This window comes from Podarcis pityusensis (assembly GCF_964106645.2).
Source record: "Podarcis pityusensis genome assembly, chromosome: 9".
Taxonomy (NCBI): Eukaryota; Metazoa; Chordata; class Lepidosauria; order Squamata; family Lacertidae; genus Podarcis; species Podarcis pityusensis.
In genome coordinates this window covers 75,607,139-75,633,039 of record NC_138034.1, presented here as the reverse complement: position 1 = coordinate 75,633,039, position 25,901 = coordinate 75,607,139, and the positions used below count along the sequence as shown (strand labels likewise).

The window sequence follows — 25,901 nt, the reverse complement described above, 5'->3', positions numbered from 1 at the left end:
GCTTCTTATTTGAGATCCCTATCTGTAATATCAGTTCCTTACATCGCAATGTGCACAGGCTTCGTTGGTTCAAATCTAGAGGCAGAACAGATGACAGTTAACAATATGAGATGCATTAGGAAATGGGAACAAGGTGTAACGCTCAGCTTTCGGAAAATCAGGGGAAAGACAGCATTTCCAGCTAAGACTTCCTGCATCCTCCGTGCTGTCTATGCAGATGGAGTGAGACAGAGCTCAGCAGCCATGGGCAGCCTTGAGTTCCAAAGGGTCCCCAAACTCAACCCCTGGTCTTGTCCCTCAAAAAGATTTAAGTTTTGGAAGCAGGGTTTTCTGAGAAAATTTCTGAGGTGGCTTTCTTCTTTTTGACTCCCTAGGAAAACGAAGGCTATCTTGCAAAAATGCCACCCTTTCCCTAGTTGTTGTTGTTTAGTCAATTAGTCATGTCCGACTCTTCGTGACCCCCCTGGACCAGAGCACGCCAGGCCCTCCTGTCTTCCACTGCCTCCCACAGTTTGGTCAAACTCATGCTGGTAGCTTCAAGAACACTGTCCAACCATCTCCTCCTCTGTGGTCCCCTTCTCCTTGTGCCCTCCATCTTTCCCAACATCAGGGTCTTTTCCAGGGAGTCTTCTCTTCTCATGAGGTGGCCAAAGTCTTGGAGCCTCAGCTTCAGGATCTGTCCTTCCAGTGAGCACTCAGGGCTGATTTCCTTCAGAATGGAGAGGTTGGATCTTCTTGCAGTCCATGGGACTCTCAAGAGTCTCCTCCAGCACCACAATTCCAAAGCATCCATTCTTCGGCGATCAGCCTTCTTTATGATCCAGCTCTCACTTCCATACATCACTACTGGGAAAACCATAGCTTTAACTATACGGACCTTTGTTGGCAAGGTGATGTCTCTGCTTTTTAAGATGCTGTCTAGGTTTGTCATTGCTTTTCTCCCAAGGAGCAGGCGTCTTTTAATTTCGTGACTGCTGTCACCATCTGCAGTGATCATGGAGCCCAAGAAAGTAAAATCTCTCACTGCCTCCATTTCTTCCCGTTCTATTTGCCAGGAGGTGATGGGCCCAGTGGCCATGATCTTAGTCTTTTTGATGTTGAGCTTCGGACCATATTTAGCACTCTCCTCTTTCACCCTCAATAAAAGGTTCTTTAATTCCTCCTCACTTTCTGCCATCAAGGTTGTGTCATCTGCATATCTGAGGTTGTTGATATTTCTTCCGGCAATCTTAATTCCGGCTTGGGATTCATCCAGCCCAGCCTTTCACATGATGAATTCTGCATATAAGTTAAATAAGCAGGGAGAGAATATGCAGCCTTGTCGTACTCCTTTCCCTAGTAGTTGTCACCAACACCCCGCTGCCACCATGAGGCCCCAGAATAACACGAAGAGGATTTAAGATTTGTTTGTTTTGTGCATTTCTTTTTACTCCCACCTTTTCTCTGGGTTCCAATCCTCTGATGCCCTGAGTTCCTTCCAGTGTTTGGGGTCCTGCCCCCCAGGGAGGGTTGGAACATAATTAGGGAGCGGGTGGCGCTGTGGTCTAAACCACTGAGCCTAGGGTTTGCCGATCGGAAGGTCGGCGGTTCGAATCCCCGCGACGGGGTGAGCTCCTGTTGCTCTGTCCCAGCTCCTGCCAACCTAGCAGTTCGAAAGCATGCCAGTGCAGGTAGATAAATAGGTACCACTGCGGCAGGAAGGTAAACGGCATTTCCGTGCACTCTGGTACTCGTCATGGTGACCCATTGCGCCAGAAGTGGTTTAGTCCTGCTGGCTACATGATCCGGAAAGCTGTCTGTGGGCAAACGCCGGCATGGTCTGAAAGCAAGATGAGTGCCACAGCCCCAAACTTAGTTGGTCTCTAAGGTGCTACTGGAATGATTTTTTTTATTTTGTTTCGACTACGGCAGACCAACATGGCTACCTATCTGTGACTGCAACCCCATAGTTGCCTTTGACAGGACTTAACCACCCAGGGGTCCTTTACCTTTTACCTTTACCCAATAGAAGGTTTTGTTGCTGAACTGATCAAACAATATTCTTCCTAAGATGACAAATAGTCTATAAGGATTGCGGTATAAGATAATCAACAGATAAAGTACAGCGAGACTAATTGGAAATCATTTTTAATTTCTTGTTTTATAAGTTTTACAATCGTTCACATCATTGGGAGTACAAATGATGCTAGTTATAAGAATTGTGTTGTTTCATATATTGCTATTGTCTGTTTGTCAATTTATAGTTTGATTATTTGATTGCATGTTTGTTGGTTGATTTGTTTGTTTTCCTAGCATGAATGTATCTATTTTAAAACAATAAAGATATAGCTCTCTCTCTCTCTCTCTCTCTCTCTCTCTCTCTCTCTCTCACACACACACACACACACACACACACACACATTTCGTTGTTCTGTATGGGAAAATGACAATAAAGATTATCGTATCATATGTATTTCCTCTTCCTCACTTTTTTGACAAATGCTAACAGTCCCTTAGGATAAACAGACAAAGACAGATCCCCTTGGGGCCTGATCCAGCCCCGTGATTCTGTGACCGAACCCAGTTTATTAGCAGGTCAGCACCAAACTTTCTAGCAAAGTCTGCCCCCTTCTCGCACTTTTCCATCAGTCGCTAATGGCTTGGGGCGAGAGTGAAAGGAGAGAGATCTGGAAACAAAAGAGCAGCGAAAGTGAGCGATACGGTAAGGGAGCCTTGATAGAACAAGACATGCCTTAATAGCAAGACACTGTATCCATTTATCCAGCAAAGGGAGCATGGCATCTTCTTGTCCTTCAAGGCTCAGGAGCCTAAATCTTTGTGACAAAGACACAAGGTGCCATCGCTGCTCAAGCCCCCGACTCCCTGGCATTTTGCCGTCTCCGTTTCTCCGGGCCGTGGAGGGACACGCCAAGAGGGAAGGTGGGAGGGATATAATGTCCCTGTCTAATGTGAACACAGTGTTTAAGAGCAAGATTAGGGCAGCCACGTCAGGAACGATCTCCTACGACGAGTGCCAGCAGATGCGGGCAGCTCCCCCGCTGTAAGGTAAGGCGAAGCGGCAACTTCAGATGGCGGGTTTCAGTGCCTCTGGTGGTGGCAGGTGCAGATCTGACCCACGGGGTGCACCCCAGCAGTAAGTTCTCCTGCAAAGACCCCACCCCCCTCTTGCCCAGGTCCTGTGTTTCCATGAGGGTCACACGGGGCTCTGGGCAATGGTTGCCAGGATAGTGAGCAGAAGAGGTCTTGCCACTTGGCCTTCCTGCTCTAGGTACCGAATCATAGAACTGTAAAGTTGGAAGGGAACTCAGAGGTCATCGTGTCCAACCCCCTGCCAGGCAGAAGTCTAAACTAAAGCATCCATGACAGGTGGCCGTCCAACCGGTGCTTAAAAACCTCCTGAGGGAGACTGTTCCACTGTGAAACAGCTCTTACTGTCAGAAAGTTCTTCCTGATACAGTCGTAATTTGGAAGTCAAACAGAATCCGTTCCGGAAGTCCGTTTGACTTCCAAAACATTTGGAAACCAAGCGCGGCCTCTGATTGGCTGCAGGAAGCTCCTGCAACCAATCAGAAGCTGCAGAAGCCCCGTCGGACATTTGGCTTCCAAAAACAGTTCATAAACCGGAATGGTCACTTCTGGGTTTGCAGTGTTCAGGAACCAAAACGTTCAAGAACTAAGCTGTTTGAAAACCAAGGTACGACTGTATTTAGTCAGAATCTCCTTCCTTGTCACTTGAAGCCATTGGTTCGAGTCCTACCCTCCAGACCAGCAGAAAAGAAGCTTTTCCCTCTTCCATGTGACAGCCCTTAATATATTTGACGAGGGCTATCATCTCTGACAAAGGTCCGTATAGTTAAAGCTATGGTTTTCCCAGTAGTGATGTATGGAAGTGAGAGCTGGATCATAAAGAAGGCTGATCGCCGAAGAATGGATGCTTTTGAATTCTGGTGCTGGAGGAGACTCTTGAGAGTCCCATGGACTGCAAGAAGATCAAACCTCTCCATTCTGAAGGAAATCAGCCCTGAGTGCTCACTGGAAGGACGGATCCTGAAGCTGAGGCTCCAAGACTTTGGCCACCTCATGAGAAGAGTAGACTCCCTGGAAAAGACCCTGGTGTTGGGAAAGATGGAGGGCACAAGGAGAAGGGGGTGACAGAGGACGAGATGGTTGGACTGTGTTCTTGAAGCTACCAGCATGAGTTTGACCAAACTGCGGGAGGCAGTGGAAGACAGGAGGGCCTGGCATACTGTGGTCCAGGGGGTCACGAAGAGGCGGACACGACTAATGACTAAACAACAACAACAAATCATATCTCCTCTCAGTCTCCTCTTTTCCACACTAAACACACTCAGCTCCTTCAACCGTTCCTCATCAGGCTTGGTTTCCAGACCCTTGATCCTCTTGGTTGCCCTCCTCTGCACACATTCTAGCTTGTCAACACCCTTCATAAATTGTGGGGCCCAGAACTGGACACAGGTTTCCAGGTGTCTGCCATCTTGGGGACTTGAGGTCTTGGGTCATAGAACTGAGCACTGATATCCCCCAATTTGTCTCTAAGAACCAGGTGCTTATCTAAGGGGTGTCAGGGAGGGTTTCCGGCCATTACCACTAGAGGGCTCTGTTTGTTAGCAGGATTGCTTTTTCAGCCCCACCCAGGCTTCTTTTGATTGGGCCCTGATGGGATAAAGGCTTACAGGCCAGCTGGTCCTTTGCTTTGCATTCCTGCTGGCCCAGGATTCCTCCTTGCCTGGCTGTACGCATCTGTCAAGGATTGCTTGATTGGGGTGCAGCTGCCCCATGTGGTAAACCACAGAAGAAGAAGAGAAGAAGAGTTTGGATTTGATATCCCGCTTTATCACTACCTGAAGGAGTCTCAAGGCGGCTAACATTCTCCTTTCCCTTCCTCCCCCACCACAAACACTCTGTGAGGTGAGTGGGGCTGAGGGACTTCAGAGAAGTGTGACTGGCCCAAGGTCACCCAGCAGCTGCATGTGGAGGAGCGGGGAAGCGAACCTGGTTCACCAGATTACAAGTCCACCACTCTTAACCACTACACCACACTGGCTCAGCAGAACTACAGGTGGCCACAGTCCCCTCCTGAAGATCCAGTGGAAGTGAGTTCCATAGGTTAACACTGCATTGTGTGAAGGAGGGCTTTCTTTTTCCTGGCCTGAACCTTCCAACATTCAGCTTCGGATGTCCACAAGTTCTGGTCCTACGAGAGAGCAAAAAAATAAAAGTTTCTCTATCCACTATCTCCAAGCCACTCATAATTCTATAAATTTCTATCAAGTTGCCTTTTCTCTAAGCTAAAAAGTCCCAAATGCTGCACTCTTTTTTTCCATATGGGCATCTTTCCATCACCTTGATCATTTGAGCTGCACTTTTTGGAAACTTTTCCAACTCTACAATATCCTTTTTGAGGTGAGGCAACCAGAACTGGACACAGTTCCAAAGGCGGCTGCACGAACCATTTGTACCCTTCTCTATCCTCCACCAAGGGACAATATTCTCAGTTTATTGAAACGCATTGAGAAATCTCCCTGCACCCCAGCACCAATCTGCTGTTCAAGCCAATTGCTAGGATGTACCCGAAAGCTGCCTCCTCAGCGGTACACGGCGTCACACCTCTTGCTGCCAAGGGAAATCACATCAGGCAAATGGGAAGACATGTTAACCTCCCTCTCAGCGCGGCTGGAACAGGGAGCCTTGGAATTAAACCGCTCAGTCAAAACATTAAGGAGCTATTAAAGCATAACACCAAGATGGCAAGGAGACAGGGCCGGCTAAAAGCTTTTTGGCGTCGCGTAGATTGCAATAATCCCAGGCCTGTTACTGTGCTCAGAAGGGAGACAAGGAGAAGACAAAGACATAACAGGCAAGAGAGAGACTGAGAGGAAGAGACGGGGGAGCAGGGAGTGCCTGGGCATTTTATGTGCAATTAAAGCACAAATCAACGCTAATAAGGATTTACTGATTAGCCTGATTCGTACTCAGCAGCCAATAAGCCCTGCAGAGGAGTTGGCAGCCTCGTTCAGGACACGGCAGTCTGCATCACCTGGAAATCTCTACCTAGAGTGGGCATGCTTTTCTCTGGCAGAGTACAGGATTTTAGGGTTGGAAGGGACCACAAGGGTCATCTAGTCCAACCCCTTGCATATCTGGGCTGCCATTTGCCTGGTAGGACCCCTGCCCCACCCCAGAGTTTGAGGCTTTGTGTCTCCCCATGTAGCCTTTTGTAGAATCAAGCCACAGGCTTAGTCTGCCTGTGGGGTAATCCAGCTCTGCCCCACAGTTTCTTGAAGAGGGTGAATGATACCAAATTAATGCTTCTATTCCTCCCTGAGCTTCTGCATGTGCTGGGCCCGGGGATAACCTGTGAAATGCGGTCCAGGACCAGCCCAGAATCTGGAGGTTCCGCTAGGAGTCAGTCCGACTGGGCCAAGGAAGGACACAAGGCAGGAAACCAGGCTAGGTCAGGCACAGGGTCTAGCAAACAGCAATGTTGCTCCCGCAACCTGGGGCAGAGTCCGACAGCCTTTTATCTTTGTTGGGGTAGCGGCCAGTCCTGATCCCCTGGCAACTCACCTCCCTGTTTTGCCCGAAGGTGAGCACTCCTCCTGCAAGTACTCTGGTCTCTCCTCCTCTCAGACCTTAGTCTCTGCAGCTCGGGAGACATCAGTGGGTTACTAGACCCTGGGGCCGCCTCAGCCTCCCCTGACCCAACTGGTAGTGGAGCAGCTGTAAGTGATGGCCCAGCTGGAGGCAACGAGGTCATCCCCGCATTTGGAGCCAGGGCAGGATCAGGCCCCTGACTCGGCCCAGCTAGTGTTTGTTGCAGGGGAACCTGTGCAGACTGGGGCTCTTCGGGATCAGGACCCAGACTTGGTTCAGATGATGCCTGGGGCAAAGGATCCGGTGCGGATTGAGACTCCTCTGGTTCCGAGTCCAAGCCCGAGTCCCAGGCACCACACTGCAAAGGGTTCTGTCTGAGTGCATGTTCTCCTCCAAGGGAGCATTCCTGAGTCACGGGACACCTAGGGGAGGCCGCCCAAAGGCCACACCCACAAGTCGGTCTTTACAATGACCTTGTCCCACTTGGGTTATTTATTCTAGGACCTGGCAAAAGACCTTTCAGAGGGGATTTAGTAACACGGCCTCTATTGTGCAGCAGGAAGCAAACCAGCCCTTCCCAAGCAGGGTGTGTTCGGTCTGCAGTCCACGATTTGGCTCTCGCTCTCTCTCTTTTTAACAACAAATAGCCACGGACATTTTCAGACAAAAACATGCCCCTGGACGAGGCGGGGCAGTGAGGTGAGTGATAAGCAGTGTCCCGGAGGGCAGCCACCACCCTGGGAATTCAGGCGTGCCAGTGGAGGCCTGACCCTGCGGGAATGTCAGGATCTAGAACGTAACTCGGAACGAGTCAGGAAGGACCTCGAGGGTGTGAGGCCGGCCGTCTCCATTGGGTGGTGCTTGCGTGGTGGGTTCCTGGCCCCCCCCAGTGGAAATAAAGACACATGACACAATTATTAAGGTTAATGGGCTAAATAAGGCCACAACTTTATTGGTTACAGGTGATGAGCGGTATTGGCTTAGGCATTGGTCCTAATCGACTATATCCGACTTCAGCCCATCTGCTTGAAGACCGGGAAGGGTTAACCACCAGTAGGGGGAGTCCTGCTGATGCACATCAACTAGGAACTCCCCCGGGGTCACTGATATGGGGTGTGCCTTAGGCCCTCACCTCCATAGGCTTTGGTCAGGGCCACGCCCCCGGAATCCTTTACCGGACTACCCTTCAATATGCGGGGCAGGTGATGGAGCTACCTCCCCTCTTCCATCTACAGAGCAATACCAATGCCTAACCGCCAATACTCAGAAAGTTGTGACGATTTGCTACGAGGTAGGAGAAAACCAAGTGGTGGTGCCAATTTGCCAAGTGGAAAAATTCCTACCAGGCCCCTCAACGGCGACCAACTGAGGTCCATAGCAAGGTCAAGGAATGAAAACCTTATAGGGCGGGAGGGTGGGAAACAGGAACAGCTGGTAGGCAGCAAAAGAGGGAGATCCCTGGCCACGCCTGCGTTTAAGTTGGGCAGGCCATGCCCCCAAAGCCAGACGATTGGCTGGCCAGGGTGTGACGCGGCCAGGGATTCCCCCAATTGCGCGGGGGCTGGGGCCGTGATGCCTGCAATCCCACCTCCTCTGCAGGGCAGAAGTGGCTTTCTTGGAAGCCCTGATGAAACGCTCTCCCAATCTGTTGAGTCTTTCGTGACATGATGACCTCAACGTTTTGCTCTCTTGGAAGCATGCCACTAGAATCTGTCCTAGAATCATAGAACCAGAGGACTTCCAGTGAATGGGGGAGGGGGTCCCACCACGTTCGAAGGTCATTCATTCCACGGTCAAACAGGAGCTTCAACCTGGATTGGTCGTAAGTGGGCAGCCAACGCAACTGTTATCATAATGAAAAGAAAAAAAATCCTTCCAGTAGCACCTTTAAGACCAACTAAGTATCTGTGTATCTGAAGAAGTGTGCTTGCACACGAAAGCTCATACCAAGAACTAACTTAGTTGGTCTTAAAGGTGCTACTGGAAGGATTTTTTTTCTTTTGACTATGGCAGACCAACACGGCTACCTATCTGTAACTGTTATCATAATGCTATCACATGATCTCGGTTCGGATGCTCCCCTCAGCAATCTGACTGCAGCATTCTGCACCAAACCAGGCCCACATAGAGTGCAGCAAACTGATCTTTGTTTGTATTTTTTATGAAAAACTACCTCCTTCTTACATCTTAGATCAAGACGTGAACTGAAACACAATTATCTTGCAAAATTCGCACATTTCTGAATTTTGTGATGCCGTTCTCTAATGCACAAAAACGCAGATGTATTAAGGGGTGTGCATAGATAATGCCAATATGAGTGAAAATAACAGACAGAAATGCATTCCATTGTGGGACAGTGCTTGTAAAATGCATGTATATTAGTTAAAACAGCATCCAAAAATTCAGAATTCTCACACAGACTTTTTAAAAAAATGCACATGTGGAGAACTGAGAAAACTATGAACTGAGAGAGAAAAAACTTGACAGATTTGCCCATCCTTAACACAGTGATCTCACTTTCACCTTTGGTAAACAGGTACTATAAGTTCCAGCCTTGTTCTGAATGTCTGCCAAATCTGTTTGGCCAGATGTGACAATGGAACAAAACATAGGAGTTCATATACACACCATGGGGCAAACAATGCTTCTCTTCAACTATTTTGTTTCAGCCCTGTAAGAACAGAAGAAGAAGCTTGCAGGATCAGGCCAAAGGGGGCTCCCCATCTGGTCCGGCATCCTGGTCTCACAGGGGCCAATCAGATGCCCCGATGGACAGCCTGTAAGCAGAACCTGAGTTCTGCAGCAACTCTCCCCTTCTGTGGGTTCCAGCAAACTGCTTCTGACAGTGGCATCCTGGCTAGTAGCCATCAAAAGCCTCCACTGATTTATCCAATCCTCTGCTAAAGCCATCGGTCCAGTATACCTGAAAGAGCGTCTCCATCCCCATTGTCCAGCCCGGACACTGAGGTCCAGCTTCTGGCAGTTCCCTCACTGCAAGAAGTGAGGTTACAGGGAACCAGGCAGAGGGCCTTATTGGTGGTGGCGCCTGCCCTGTGGAACACCCTCCCATCAGATGTCAAGGAAATAAACAATCTGATTTTCAGAAGACATCTGAAGGCAGCCCTGTTTAGGGAAGTTTTTTTAATGTTTGATGTTTTATCATGTTTTTAATATTCTATTGGGACGCGGGTAGCGCTGTGGATTAAACCACAGAGCCTAGGGCTTGCCGATCAGAAGGTCGGCGGTTCGAATCCCTGCGACGGTGTGAGCTCCTGTTTCTCAGTCCCTGCTCCTGCCAACCTAGCAGTTCGAAAGCACGTCAAAGGGCAAGTAGATGAATAGGTACCGCTCCAGTGGGAAGGTAAATGCTGCTCTGGTTCGCCAGAAGTGGCTTAGTCATGCTGGCCACATGACCCAAAAGCTGGCGCTGGCTCCCTTGGCCAGTAAACGAGATGAGCGCCGCAACCCCAGAGTCGGTCACGACTGGACCTAATGGTCAGGGGTCCCTTTACCTTTACCTTTAATATTCTATTGGGTGCTGCCCAGAGTAGCTGGGGAAACCCAGCCAGATGGGTGGGGTATAAATAATAAATTATTATTATTATTATTATTATTATTACCCTCTCCGCTCCTGCAATTTCCAGCAACTGGGATTCAAAAGTGTTCCTGCCTCCGACTAGCCATTGTGCTTAGTAACCCTCCATAGCCCATGGGCTAGGTGATAAGTCTCTGGCTAGGTGATGCAGAAGATGCTCTCTGCGGTCTCATCTGTTGCTTCCTATGCACGTTTGCAAACCCCCCCTCAAAAAAAAAAAAAAAGGAAAAGAAAGCAGATCTTGAAAGGCGGGCTAGATATGAGACGCAGTTAACCTTTCCCCTCTTTCCTCTCTCTATTTTCCTTGGCCTCCTGCAATTCTCCACCCCAGGCCTCTCTCTCTCAAAGAATCTGCGCTGGGGAAGGGGAGGGTCTTTCCTCCCCGCCCTCCCCCCCTCCCCACATGTTGTGTCTGCCCTCCACATCTTGCACATTCCTGCAAAGGAATCGGGGGGGGGGGAGCCTCCCTACATTTGGAAGGGGGTGGTATGTTTCGGCAAGGGCTCCCGCGCTGCCCAGGCAAAGGAGAGAGGAGGAGGGAGGTGTTGGGGGTCTCTGTCCCGCAGGGGTGGGGTAGGCTGAGCCTGGCCCCCCCTTCTTCCTCCCACCCTACCGTCCCATGCAGCACATCTGCAGCTGGGCTTGCAATTTGAACAAGAGCCAGGTCTGGGCTGGGCCAGGATAAGGGGGTGGGGAGGAGAGGGAGGCCTGGAGGAAATCGGGAGGAGAGGCAGAGAGAGACTGAGGACCAAGCGGACCAAAGGACTCTCTCTGGGCATGGTCTTCAGCTTGCGAGGTCCAGAAGAAGAGGTGGCCTCAGGGGAAGCAGGAAGGTCAGCTGGACTTGGGGGGCTTTGTCCCGGCCGCGCCATCTGCGGTTTGCTGGCACCGCCCGTGAAGAAGAGGTGAGCCTCTCTTCTCGGCAAATCCTTTCAGGCGAGAAGAGTTTTGGAAGAAGGAGACAGGCAGTTCTAGAAAGCCATGGGCAATGCCAAGGTTGGGGTTGGGGGTGGCGGCTTGTGGCAAACGAAGGATGCAGGGTGGAAGGAGGTTGGAGATTAGGTGGCATCTCTAATAGCCCTTCATGCCAGGGGAGGAGAGGGTGGGGTGGGTGGTGGGGTGGCCTTGGAGTCGGGGAGGAAAAGGAGTTGGGTTTTAGCCCTGCTCACGCAACCCAGAAGCTTGCTTGCTTGCTGGCTGGCTGGCTCCTGGCCTCTGAGCCAGACTTTCTGGGCGAGAGACCACCTTGTAAGGTTGTTGTGAAGATAAACGGAGATACGGGTAGGTTGTAGGTTACCCAAGACTGCAAAAACCACCCCAAGCAATGTGGGAGGGCTGGGGGACTAGCTTGGGTTAAGACTGCAGGTCTTCTTTTACTTAGGTATGGATTATCAGGTGCATTTAAAAAAAAAAAATCTGTTTAACAAAGTTTATACCCCACTTGATTGTAAGAACAACCACCAGCCGCCAAACCTATTTTGGTTTTTTTTAAGTAAAATATTTGAAATTGCCAATAAAAACAGTGAATTTGGAACAGGATTTGGAAACATCTAAAAGATGTTTAAACAGTAGCTAAAACAGGATAAAATGCATGTTGTTGTTGTTGTTGTTGTTGTTGTTGTTGTTGTTGTTATAATTATTTTATTATTTATGCCCCACCCATCTGGCTGGGTTTCCCCAGCCACTCTGGGCGGCTTCCAACAAAATATTAAAATACTGTACAATAGTCTATTAAACATTAAAAGCTTCCCTAAAGAGGGCTGCCTTCAGATATCTTCTAAAAGTCTGGTCGTTGTTCTCTTTGACATCTGGTGGGAGGCTGTTCCTCAGGGCTGGTGCCACCACCAAGAAGGCCCTCTGTCTGGTTCCCTGTAACTTGGCTTCTCACAGTGAGGGAACCACCAGAAGGGTACAATAATAATAATAATAATAATTGATTATTTATACCCCGCCCATCTGGCTGGACTTCCCCAGCCACTCTGGGCGGCTTCCAACAAAATATTAAAATATAGTAATACATCAAACATTAAAAGCTTCCCTAAACAGGGCTGCTTTCAGATGTCTTCTAAAAGTCTGGTAGTTGTTGTTCTCTTTGACATCTGGTGGGAGGGCGTTCCACAGGGCGGGCGCCACCACCGAGAAGGCCCTCTGCTTGGTTCCCTGTAACTTGGCTTCTCACAGTGAGGGAACCACCAGAAGGCCCTTGGCGCTGGACCTCAGTGTCCGGGCAGAACAATGGGGGTGGAGACGCTCCTTCAGGTATACCGGGCCGAGGCCGTTAAGTTGTTCATGTCTGGGGAGGCTTGCCTAAACAAAAATGTTTTAAGCAGATGCCTAGAGTGGCTGGGGGGACCCAGCTAGATGGGCGGGGTATAAATATATTATTATTATTATTATTATTATTATTATTATTATTATTATTAAAGAGTACAGTAAAGGCACCTGCCTGGCGTCAACAGGCCGTGAGTTCCAAAGTGTACGTAGGTGCTGCCTCGCTAACATATTGATTTCTTACAAGTGTGGGTGAGTGTGACGTGGCTTCTGTCGCAGGGCCGGTTCCACAGTTCAGAGATGTCACAGAATAATAGAATTGTCAAGTTGGAAGGGACCCTGAGGATCATCTAGTCCAGCCTGCCCAGTGCAGAAATATTCAGCATCGCAGGACTGTGCATCTGTCTCATATGGGGCTCAAACCTGCAATCTTGGTGTTATCAGCACCACTCTCTATCCAACTGAGCTACCCAGGCTGTATTGAGTGGACCTATTTGGGGTAAGGCAATCCCATAAGTATTCAGGATTTGAAACCAGGCCTCCCAACCCCTTAGTTCAACGCTCTATCTCTCTTTCTTTCCTCCAAGGGGTTCAAGATGCTGAACGCAGCTCCCCAGCTCTGCATTTTATACCCTTAGCAACAATGTGAGGTAATAAGGCCCAGGGTCATCCTGTGAGTTTCACAGCAGAAGAGGGATTTGAACCCGGACCTTTTCAAGTCCCGAGTCCAGCCCTCTAGCCACTACATTTTATTGTTATCTGCTTCTTTGTTTTATGTAAACCACTTGAGATTATTATTTTTTTAAAAAAATACATTAAATAAGGAATAAAGAATAAATACACCACACTGGCTCTCTTGAGGTCTGAGCCCTCAGTCTCAATTCCAGAAGTAGAGATCTGAAACATCTGGAGTTTCCAGGTTTGCTTAGCTACAAAATATTGAAGAAAACCTTGGACCTGCTCTATAACAGTGGCATGAAAGTTTCTTCGAATCACAACTTCTCAGTACTGGGTAAAAGCTTTTCCTGGTCAGCAACTGGAAAGGGAACCAGGCAGAAGGCCTTCTCAGTGGTGGCTCCCACCAATGTCAAGGAGATGAGTAACTATACAGCTTTTAGAAGACATCTGAAGGCAGCCCAGTCAGATGGATGGGGAATAATAATAATAATAATAATAATAATAATAATAATAATAGGCAGAGGACCCTTGCAGAAACATGGGCCTAGAACAGTTTAAGTTCCCATCTGGAAAATAGTTAAGGGTTGCCTGGGTATTGGCTGAGGTCTACAGGTCCTCTTGGAACAGGTGAACTTAGGAGCATGTGAGAGGGGTCAGGGTGGGGCTTTTTTGTTGATTATGATTCCCAAAATTTCTGAGTCTCATCCCTGCATTTGGAAAAGAGTATAAGAGAAGTCCAGTAGGTAAAAGGTGGGAACAGCTCTCAGAAGCAAATAAGTGTATACAGGGAAGTATATTGGCCTGAGACAACAGGGACCAATGTATAATTCCCCACCTTCTTTAACCATCCCATGATATTCAGAATCAGGGTTTGGGAAGGGTATATTTCTCCTCACTCACCTTTTCAAGAAGACACACGTGTTTAACAGGGAAGATAGTTGTGAAACGAGTAACAGCCTGGAAAATGCATTGAAAACACTCCGTATCCCATGGTGCAGTGCTCCCTGACAAATGTCCATGTCTCCGTGGGCTGCTAAAATTTCTTGGTTTAGACTCAAAAGTGTCAAAGAAAAACTTCTTTCTGGGCTCTTGATCTCCTTACCTAAACTTGTCCCAAGATGAGAAAATAAGAAGCCAAACTCATTTTAACCATTCAGGGACTTTGAGCGTGGAACGTGGAGGTGGTACTTCTTCGAAATAAATTTCCCATGAACTGTGCAAGAAGAGTAAGATGGAAGGAGAGCCTGATGAGGAGGATATCTGGAGGTGCAGACCTTTCTTTTCTTCCTCTTTCCTCCTATAAACCCAACAGCCAAAAGATGGAACAAGACCATGAACTGCAAATCTCTAAGCTTCTATTAGCACTTAAGATTGTGGTGACAAATAGTGGAAGAGAGATCCTGTTTGCAGGTTTCCCACGGTTATCTGGCTGTCCACTGTGAAAAGAGGATGCTGGACTAGATGGGCCATTGGCCTGATCCAGCAGCCAGCTCTTCTTATGTTCTGACCCACCTTAAACAACAGTATGGATAAGCCCTTAATTTCAGCTTAAACTAGGGTTCTCCAACCTAGCACTCTCCAGATATTTAGGACTACAACTCCCATGAGGCTGCGTTGGCTGGGTCTAATGAAAATTGTAGTCCAAGGCATCAAGTTGGGAGAGGCTTGGGCTGATTCTGCAAACTGCCCTGGGTTCGTTTTTTGTTCGTTTTCACAATGGGCTCACAGGCTTTAACCATTAGTAAAGTTGGAAAGAAATGCTCTTGAATTCCTGCTCTGCAGAAGTGTTTATTCCGGAATCTAACAAAGGGAGGGTCCCCTGTTCTAAGAATTCGCAATGTTTCTCTCCACCTGCCTCCCCTCAGTCCCTCAGAAGGAACCAACTGGCTGTCCACTTTGGTGACCATGTCTCAATGGGCAAAAATCCAGAAGGTTTCCTGAACTTAGTGGCTCTTGATTTGTTGCCAAAAAATGTGCCACCAGACCCTCCCTCTTGACTAGTCTGCTGTAGACAACAAATGCTTTCAGTGCTTCTTTATCCAGAAAGCAGGCCGAGTGAGCCAACAGTTTCTCAAGGCTGATTGTGAGAAAAGGCACAATGCTTTGCAGAGCCCTTTTTGCACGCTGAAAACTGCTTCGGAAGCAAATTATGATCGCATCTTGGTGGTTGCTCTCGCTTGGCTTCTGCTCAAAGTTGTATTTTCTCTCTCTCTCTCTCTCTTTGCAAGAGGAGGTGCGTGCGGGGACAACGCCACTGCAGCCAATCAAACGCTTGTGGTTCTTTCTGTAGCAGTGCCCTTTGATCCCACAGATGGAAATTATAATCTTATGTATGCTTTGCCTTTTACATCATAGGAAACAAAATACTTTCACTACCAGAAGTCAGGGCAGAGAAGCAAACATATGCAAGGCAGGAGAGAGGGAGAATTATTGGTGCAATCGTTGGATCGGATGTTCTCTCCATGTTTTAGAAATACTTAAACCCAAATACTGTGTTGGGACTGGTGCGTAGACCGCATACCTTAAATTATTCCTGCATCACAAGGGGTTGGACTTGATGATCCTTGGGGTCCCCATTCCAACACTACAATTCTATGATTCTGTAAGCCCAGAGAAGGATCTCCAGCAATTCCTAAAATGAAAGGTGCCAGTTCTACTTGAGACGCAAAGCTCCTTCCGTGCCTATGAATCCAACTGAGTCAGGGTAATTCTTGTTGAAGAAAAGGCACTCTGTATATGCTCAGGGGCCCTTTTCTTCTTATAACCCATGCTCTGGCACTCATAAGTGGTTTGAGGGCCACACCTGCCTATACCTTTTGTAATAATATCTCTGTCTGTCATCCTGACGGCCCTCCTTTTTTTAGTGATCTCTTATTGGATGACTAGTTCTGCAGAAGTTAAAAAGACGAGCACCTGAGGATGCTTTGTAAAAGGAAAACCAGGTTCCCAAAGTTTCTTCTCCCCCAGCTCTGCCACCTGATATGTAGTAACACACATTCCCATCTAAAAAGTGGGGTGGGGTGGAAATAAGATGGTTAAATCCAGAGTCTAAAAGTAGCATTGCAGAATACTCCAAACTTCCATGTCCCTGAGTTCAGTCATCTTTATGACTGAATTCAGATAAACAAGAAGAAGAAGAAGAAGAAGAAGAAGAAGAGTTTGGATTTGATATCCCGCCTTTTACTCCCTTTAAGAAGTCTCAACAATTGCCCGGTCCTTCCATTCAAAAGAAAACCCCCAAAGCAGCTTGCAAATTAAAACCCACACACCGCACTGTATGAAACACCGGCAGCTCTGTAAATAAATTGCCCTTGGTGATGATGATAATCTTAAGACTGCTCAGCCGCAAGCTGAGACAAGCCTTGCAGAATCTGAATTACAGCAGCTTAGCTCCAATGGCATATCTGCAATTGCTTTGCTCCTGAACTGCTAGAAACTGCCTGAAAACTCAGATCTAAGGTTTTGTAAGCAAAATGGCCAGCAAGCCTTTCGGGAGATGACTAACTTGGTCAAATCCAAACCATCCGTTTCAATCTATTTCTATAACCACTTTAGCAGTCATGGAGAATCCTGGGAACTGCTGTTTGTTAAGGCTGCTGACTGATCTCATGGAGCTGCAGTTTCTGGCACCCACCAGCAAACTATAATTCCCAGGGTTCTCCATGACTGTTTAGTAGTAAAGGTAAAGGTAAAGGGACCCCTGACCATTAGGTGCAGTCGTGGCCGACTCTGGGGTTGCGGCGCTCATCTCGCTTTATTGGCCGAGGGAGCCGGCGTACAGATTCCGAGTCATGTGGCCAGCATGACTAAGCTGCTTCTGGAGAACCAGAGCAGCGCACGGAAACACCGTTTACCTTCCCGCCAGAGCGGTACCTATTTATCTACTTGCACTTTGACGTGCTTTTGAACTGCTAGGTTGGCAGGAGCAGGGACCAAGCAATGGGAGCTCACCCCGTTGCAGGGATTCAAACCGCCGACCTTCTGATCGGCAAGTCCTAGGCTCAGTGGTTTAAACCACAGCGCCACCCGTGTCCCATAATGATACTTTAAATGGAGAATAGCAAATTTAGAACAGAATAGTAAAAAAAACTAGTAAAAAGGTGAAGCAGGGCACTATGAACCAAATATTTTACAAATCGGTTTGGTTCCCTTTATTCTACTCTGATTAGAGAGCTAGTGTAGAGACTGCGCTGTGAATCAGGAGGCCTTTGGTTCAAATCTTGCACCTGCCATGAACTCACTAGGTACTGTTAGTCAAACCCACTCTCAGCCTTGATCCTTCCATCTACAATATGGGAATAATAATCCCGGTTTACTTTATAGGGCTGTTGTTAGGATTAAAACTATAAATGCACTGGAAGCACTTTTAAGATGATGCCTCAAATAGTGGAGGCAGACAGAATGTGTTCAGGTGTGAACGCGGATCGCCCCAAAGCCCAAAGTTGGTGGGTTGACAGACTGCCAAATTATGGACCACCTTTAACTTCTCTGCATAAGAACATAATCAGAGGCTGTTGGATCGGGCCAGCATCCCGTCTTGCCCTACATCCTGTTCTCACAAGGGCCAGGCAGACGAGGCGCTGGCATCAGTTTGATTGGCGCCCCTGGTCTCTAATGCAGAGAGTGTGCTCTTTAAACCAGCTTTAGAGATCTCCGCAGCTGATATCACTGGAGTCATTCTCCATCCCCTTCCCACCCATTCCTGCGTCTCTATTTATAGGCGGCGCAGTTACGGAAATGTGTTCCTGGTCAGGAAGAGCTTGGCAGCTGCAGTTTCAGAATGAGATCTTTCCTCTTGGGACTTCCGGGGTTTGGAGCGGCCCGTTTGGAACACGGGGTGTGGCCCCTCCTCAGATAGCCTGCTCCTGTTGTTTGTGCCCAGTATCTGGCGATCGTTGAGGCGTGTTTGGTGATAGATCAGCTCCTAGCCAGGGAGGAATGGATGGCTGTGTTGATTTCAGTTTCTCTCACAGCTGACCTACACCATGAATTTAAGGCACATCTGATAATAATAATAATAATAATAATAATAATAATAATAATAATTTGTACCCTGCCCATCTGGCTGGGTTTCCCCAGCCACTCTGGGCGGCTTCCAACAAAGATTAAAAATACATTAAAATGTCACACATTAAAAACTGATGCACTTTTAAAGCACACAACTTCCCCCCATAGAATCCTGGAAACTGTAGTTTCAGTCACACAGTCACAAACTACAGTTCCCAGGATACTTGGAGGGGGGGAATCATGTGCTTCAAGTGTGTATCGGGTGTGCTTTAAATGTGTGGCTCTGCTGCTTCGTTTTTCTACTCTTCAGTTTGGCTTGCCCCAAATTCAAGTGGACTTGAATGTTCACACACATTCTTGTTCCTACTTTGGCAAGCAATTTCCCCAAAGGGTATGCATTGTATGCTCGAACTCAGGACAAAAGGAAGAAACATGCTAAGAGGAAGGCATGCTTGGCAAATCCACACCGTGGTCAACTCCTGCCTGGAAACCAATCTCCCCACTGTGGAAGGATGTGTGGATTCAGAACTGGCCTCCACAGTCACTTACAGACTCACTGTTAAGACCAGGGGTCAGCAAACTTTTTCAGTAGGGGGCCGGTCCACTGTCCCTCAGACCTTGTGGGGGGCCAGACTATATTTTGAAGGGGGGAAAGGAACAAATTCCTATGCTCCACAAATAACCCAGAGACGCATTTTAAATAAAAGGACACATTCTACTCATGTAAAAACACGCTGATTCCCAGACCATCCAAGGGCCGGATTTAGAAGGCGATTGGGTTGCATCCAGCCCCCAGCCCCCGGGCCTTAGTTTGCCTACCCATGGTTAAGACCATGTTCATGAAAGACAATCTTACTCAGCTACGAGTGATTGCCAGAGAAGGAGGAGGACCAAATTTTGTGGTCAATGCACTTCCCCACCTGAGACAGATGTTCAATATCACATCTCACCCGCCTTTCGCAATGGCTGCTAATCACCAAAGCCCTTTCCAGTGTGTGTCATATTCCGTTGGACTTCAGTTTGTTACATTTTATATGTTGTTAAAAATATGTATTTCATAAACAATAAGCCAAAGCTCTTCACAACAAAAATACTTAAAACCACGTGATAAAAACATATTTTAGAAGTTAAAAACAGACGTCAATTAGCCTTTGTGGAAATATGTTTCCTTAATTGGCTGCATAGGCCTGGCAGAATAGAAAAATTGTCAGCAGGCATTTAGAATTTAAAACAGAAGGTGCCTTCCAAATCTCTATTTGCAGAGTATTCCACAACTCTGAGGTGATGGCACTAAAGCCTTGGTTTCTTCTTGCTGTCAAACGAGCCTTCTTGACGGATGGGCAGTGACGCTCCTGCAGAGAATCTCAGGAATCATAGAATCATAGAATCATAGAGTTGGAAGAGACCACAAGGGCCATCGAGTCCAACCCCCTGCCAAGCAGGAAACACCATCAGAGCACTCCTGACATATGGTTGTCAAGCCTCTGCTTAAAGACCTCCAAAGAAGGAGACTCCACCACACTCCTTGGCAGCAAATTCCACTGTCGAACAGCTCTCACTGTCAGGAAGTTCTTCCTAATGTTTAGGTGGAATCTTCTTTCTTGTAGTTTGGATCCATTGCTCCGTGTCCGCTTCTCTGGAGCAGCAGAAAACAACCTTTCTCCCTCCTCAATGTGACATCCTTTTATATATTTGAACATGGCTATCATATCACCCCTTAACCTCCTCTTCTCCAGGCTAAACATGCCCAGCTCCCTTAGCCGTTCCTCATAAGGCATCGTTTCCAGGCTTCTGACCATTTTGGTTGCCCTCCTCTGGACACGTTCCAGTTTGTCAGTGTCCTTCTTGAACTGTGGTGCCCAGAACTGGACACAGTACTCCAGGTGAGGTCTGACCAGAGCAGAATACAGTGGCACTATTACTTCCCTTGATCTAGATGCTATACTCCTATTGATGAGGCCCAGAATTGCATTGGCTTTTTTAGCTGCCGTGTCACACTGTTGGCTCATGTCAAGTTTGTGGTCAACCAAGACTCCTAGATCCTTTTCACATGTACTGCTCTCAAGCCAGGTGTCGCCCATCTTGTATTTGTGCCTCTCATTTTTTTTGCCCAAGTGCAATACTTTACATTTCTCCCTGTTAAAATTCATCTTGTTTGTTTTTGCCCAGATCTCTAATCTGTCAAGGTCGTTTTGAAGTGTGATCCTGTCCTCTGGGGTGTTAGCCACCCCTCCCAGTTTGGTGTCATCTGCAAATTTGATCAGGATGCCCTTGAGTCCATCATCCAAGTCGTTGATAAAGATGTTGAATAAGACAGAACCCTGTGGCACCCCACTAGTCACTCTTCTCCAGGATGAAGAGGAACCATTGATGAGCACCCTTTGGGTTTGGTCAGTCAGCCAGTTACAAATCCACTGAGTGGTAGCATAGTCAAGACCGCATTTTAGCAGCTTATTTACAAGAATATCGTGGGGCACCTTGTCAAATGCCTTGCTGAAATCAAGGTAGGCTACATCCACTGCGTTCCCTTCATCTACCAGGCTTGTAATTCTGTCAAAAAACGAGATCAGGTTAGTCTGACATGACTTATTTTTCAGAAATCCATGCTGACTATTGGTGATCACAGCATTCCTTTCTAGGTGCTCACAGACTGTTTGCTTAATGATCTGCTCCAGAATCTTCCCTGGTATTGATGTCAGGCTGACTGGGTGGTAATTATTTGGGTCCTCTCTTTTCCCCTTTTTGAAAACAGGGACAACATTTGCCCTCCTCCAGTCTGCCGGGACTTCGCCTGTTCTCCAGGAATTCTCAAAGATGACTGCCAGTGGTTCTGAGATCACATCTGCCAGTTCTTTTAATACTCTTGGATGCAGTTCATCTGGCCCTGGAGACTTGAATACATCTAAACTAGCCAAGTATTCTTGTACTATCTCCTTAGTTATTCTGGGCTGTGTTTCCTCTGCTGAATCATTTGAATCGAGCTGGGATGAAAAGGCTCAGGAAATCCCTGGACCCAAGTTGTTCAGGGCTTTGTAAATTAAGAGAAGGACCTTGAACATGGCTTGATTGCAAGTGGGCAGCTGCTTTCACAATGCCAACACATGTTGTTGGGCAAGTGCCCCCATCAGCAATTTGGCCGCAGCATTCTGGACCAGCTGGAGCTTCCGAACCAAACCCAAGGACAACCCCACATAGACCGCCTTGAGGTTGCCAACACAAGGAGTCTTCAGACCATTGCAGCATGAATAGAGCGTTCTGAAATATGCAGTGTAGGAAGTGCATGGGCTATGACCAAAAAAAATACGCATTGGCCAGCAAGCAACACATATTGATGGGCTTGGTGTGATGTTGCCTTCTGAGGGTGGGCAGTGGGGTGTTCAGAGAGGTCTGCCAGAGTAATGGCATCTCAGCAACATTATCATCCTGAAGGAGCGTCTCCACTCCCTTCGTCCAGCCCGGACACTGGGGTCCAGCTCTGAAAGCCTTCTGATGGTTCCCTCCCTGCAAGAAGTGAGGTTGCAGGGAACCAGACAGAGGGCCTTCTCAGTGGTGGCACCTGTCCTGTGGAACTCCCTCCCATCAGAAAGTCAAGGAAATAAACAACTATCTGACATTTAGAAGACATCAGAAGGCAGCCGTGTTTAGGGAAGTTTCTAATGTTTGGTGTTTTATCGTGTTTTTAATATTCTGTTGGGAGCCACATAGAGGGGCTGGGGAAACCCAGCCAGATGGGCAGGGTATGTGTGTATGTATGTATGTATCATCATCATCATTATCAGATGCCATGGACTGGCTGGACACAGATCAATGATTGGAGGAAGGAACCAGCTGAGGAACCACCAAGGGAACAAGGCTCAGAGCCTGGGGATTGGTAGTGGGATGATGATGAGTGGTCAGATGGAGATGAGAGAGAAGACTGGGAAGAGGAGGTATTGGAAGCTGAAGGGATAACAGGGCTCTGTGAGCAGGGAGACTCTGTGACAGAGAGAAGTGCAGAACCAGAGGCAGAAGCTGAAGCAGGAGAGGAGGGAGGCCAAGAGGCAGAGAGGAGTCTGGCTGAGGAAGAAGTCAAGGTGTCTCCCCCTCTCTTGTGACCAGCTCCCCTCCCTCTTGGTCTCCCAGAACCAGGAGAGGCTTGAAGAGGGTGGAGGAGAGGTTGGCTGCACACAGGCATGGGAAAAGCCCTGGAAAGAAGGGGACTTATACATCTGTGGGGAGACGGGGACTTTCAGTCTGGGCAACTGATGCATGGTGTAAAAATATGTGGAGTTTAGCATTAGCTGGGAAAATAAAGGCTTGGAGAACCCTGAAAAATTCATTGCTGCTTGTTGGGATTTTATCTTATCTACAAGAAGTAGACACAGGACAGCCTCTCCACAGCACAACATGAAATTTGGCTTACTTGATGGTTTCAAGTACTTTACCCACCTAATATTAAATCATTTTTGTAAATGCTGTGCTGCCTTTTTGTACTTCTATTGGTTTGCTTTATTTACTTCAATAAAATCTTTTAAAATAAATAAATCAGAGGGCAATTTGATTGGGATGTTCTGTCTGTCTTTCAGCCAGAAAAGTGATGTGAAGATGTCAACGCTTGTGGAACCAGCAATGCACACTCTCCAAATCGGTAAGAAATACTGGAAGATAATCAGTGATATGGGAAAACTGGGCATATTCAGCCTGGGAAAATAAAAGAAGGTGGGTGGCGGGCAGATGACCTGGGTACCACTTTCCAAATCTCTGTAGAGGATGAAGACAATTTCTCTACTGCCTCAGAGGGCAGTAGACACTAGACCTGGTAATCTTACATTACCTCACTGTTACTTACCAAAGCACTGGGTGGGAGTTCTGTCCAAGGCCAAGGAAAAAGGATAACACGTTGTTGTTTCGAACATGTTTTGAATTGGCAGCCTTAGCTGTGTTGCGTTCCTGAACTTTCTGAGGAATTGATAAGTGTCACTTCTGCAACGATGATGGGCTTGGGGATTTCTGCAGAATAGCCAGAGGCAAAACAGAGAAGTTGCTTAGGAGGCGGCACTTCAGAATGTGTTGAGAGGATATCAACCCACCTCCCCACTTACCCATCAGGCTCCTTTCCTAAAAAAAACACACACAACTCCAGGCATTTCAATTTGAGCTTTTTGCTGGGGGAACAGATGGACAAAGGTGCAAAGCCCTTCTGTCTACACCTAGAGTCTTGATCCAGATTGTGGTCTTTGTGTTGGACTTAGAGCAACAGAACAATCTGGTCATTACAAAGAAATTCTGTCCTTGGTATGCCTCCCCCCCGCCCCTTCTCAGTTTGATTCCCTGGCACCATATTTGTATAAATTAACCATCCCAAAATACAGACGTGCCTTCACACTGGCCAGATTGGATGTGATGCCCTCTGCCGTACTTGAGGGCAGATACCAAAAGATTCCAACTGAGAAAGGACTCTGCCCCTGTGGAGATGGCAATCTGGAAACAGTGGCTCATGTTCTCCTGTCCTGCCCCCTTTATAAAGATCTGAGGAATGAGATCATCACCCCACTCTTACTTTCCATCCCAGGCCGCCCATCTGCGGCCACACTGGTCTTTCTTTTATCAGATCAAAATGATCAGACAACAGCAAAGGTTGCTAGGTTTATCGAGGGTGCAATGAGATTAAGGGCCACTATCTGAACGATGATCTTGGTCATTTGATTGCCCTTTTTACCCATTGTTGTCTTTTTAATTGTATATATTGCTTGTTTTATGTTGCTATGGCCGTTGGCTAATGCGAATCAAGTTTATCTGTCTGTCTTTGTGTTGGCAGTGTGTGAGAGAGTGAGACAGAGAGAGAGAGAGGGAACCTGCACTCTTGCAGAACTACACAATCAAAATCAGAATTCATGTTGTTGTTGTTGTTGTTTAGTCATTTAGTTGTGTCCGACTCTTCGTGACCCCCTGGACCAGAGCACGCCAGGCACTCCTGTCTTTCACTGCCTCCCGCAGTTTGGTCAAACTCATGCTGGTAGCTTCAAGAACACTGTCCCACCATCTCGTCCTCTGTCGTCCCCTTCTCCTTGGGCCCTCCATCTTTCCCAACATCAGGGTCTTTTCCAGGGAGTCTTCTCTTCTCATGAGGTGGCCAAAGTCTTGGAGCCTCAGCTTCAGGATCTGTCCTTCCAGTGAGCACTCAGGTCTGATTTCCTTCAGAATGGAGAGGTTTGATCTTCTTGCAGTCCATGGGACTCTCAAGAGTCTCCTCCAGCACCATAATTCAAAAGCATCAATTCTTCGGCGATCAGCCTCCTTTATGGTCCAGCTCTCACTTCCATACATCACTACTAGGAAAACCATAGTTTTAACTATACAGACCTTTGTTAGAATTCATATGCTTTTTAAAAAAATCTTTATTTTATATTCTAGCCCATATTGAAGCTCAGATTTGCTCAGAAAGTGTGCAGGAATCCCCCGCTGATATCTCAGAAGTCAAAGAGGCATCAAAAATGGATTTCCATGGGTCAGAGAGTATGAGGCAATAAGCGCTCTGACCTTGCCCCCTCCCCATGATCAGCAAAAGCAGGGGGGGAAATCCAAAATATCCAAAATATTTGCATATTTTAGGCACCTTGTGGAATTCCTGTGGAAGCAGAGCGCTTCTGGATCATGTAATCTAGCCCAGCCTCCTGTTCTCACTGTGGGAAAAGGGGTGCGGGTGGCGCTATGGGTTAAACCACTGAGCCTCTTGGGCTTGCCGATCAGAAGGTCAGCGGTTCGAATCCCCACGATGGGTGAGCTCCCATTGCCCTGTCCCAGCTCCTGCCAACCTAGCAGTTCGAAAGCACGTCAAGTGCAAGTAGATAAATAGGTACTGCTGTGGCGGGAAGGTAAACGGCATCTCTGTGCACTCTGGCACTCGTCATGGTGATCCATTGCGCCAGAAGCGGTTTAGTCCTGCTGGCCACATGACCCAGAAAGCTGTCTGTGGACAAGCGCTGGTTCCCTTGGCCTGAAAGCGAGATGAGTGCCACAACCCCAAACTTAGTTGGCCTCTAAGGTGCTACTGGAATGATTTTTTTATTTTGTTTTGACTATGGCAGACCAACACAGCTACCTACCTGTAACTACAACCCCATAGTTGCCTTTGACGGGACTAAACCACCCAGGGGTCCTTTACCTTTTTCCTTTTCTACCTTCTCACTGTGGCCAACCAGCTGCCCCAATGGGAAGCCCAGATCCTCTGACACGAGAAGCAGAATGTAGCCACCATTCTTCATGCAGCACATCGTTAAACTGTGGAACTCCCTGGCACAGGATGCAGGGATGGCCACCAACTGGGATGGCTTTTGGAGAGGATTAGACATATTCATGGAGGAGGAAAGGGCAATTGATGGCTACTAACCAGGATAGCTCTGCTGTGCCGCCCCAGCTGGTAGTAGCAGGGCTAGAAACCACCAGATGGGAGAGTGGCTCTTGCGTTCGAATCCTGCTTGCAGGTTTCCCACAGGCATCTGTGAGGACAGGATGCTGGAGTAGATGAGCCATTGGCCCGATCCTGCAGGCTCTTCTTATGCCAGTGGCCATTCCACTTTTCTCGGAGATGTGTTTGGATTGCCTGCGTACGTAATTGCAATTCCTTTCGTACAGAGGAGGCTGAGGCACGCTCCTGAGTGTTTCAACTTACCTGCGGCATGATTTATAATTTACACCCATGATGTTATTGTTTCCTAAGAATTTGTGTACCGTTTTGCGAGGCATCCTGTTTGCT

General features: G+C 47.7%; 1 protein-coding gene across 1 annotated transcript in view; it reads left to right on the top strand.

Annotated features, from left to right (window-relative positions):
- Positions 1-10,902: 10,902 nt before the first annotated feature.
- The window catches only part of HSPA12B (heat shock protein family A (Hsp70) member 12B), a 51,223-nt gene continuing 36,224 nt past the window's right edge, over positions 10,903-25,901 (top strand). The window contains exons 1-2 of the mRNA XM_081020804.1: positions 10,903-11,115; positions 22,732-22,793. Coding sequence (XP_080876930.1) covers positions 10,988-11,115; positions 22,732-22,793 — 190 coding nt within the window. The 5' untranslated portion in view covers positions 10,903-10,987. The remainder of the gene's footprint in view (positions 11,116-22,731; positions 22,794-25,901) is intronic.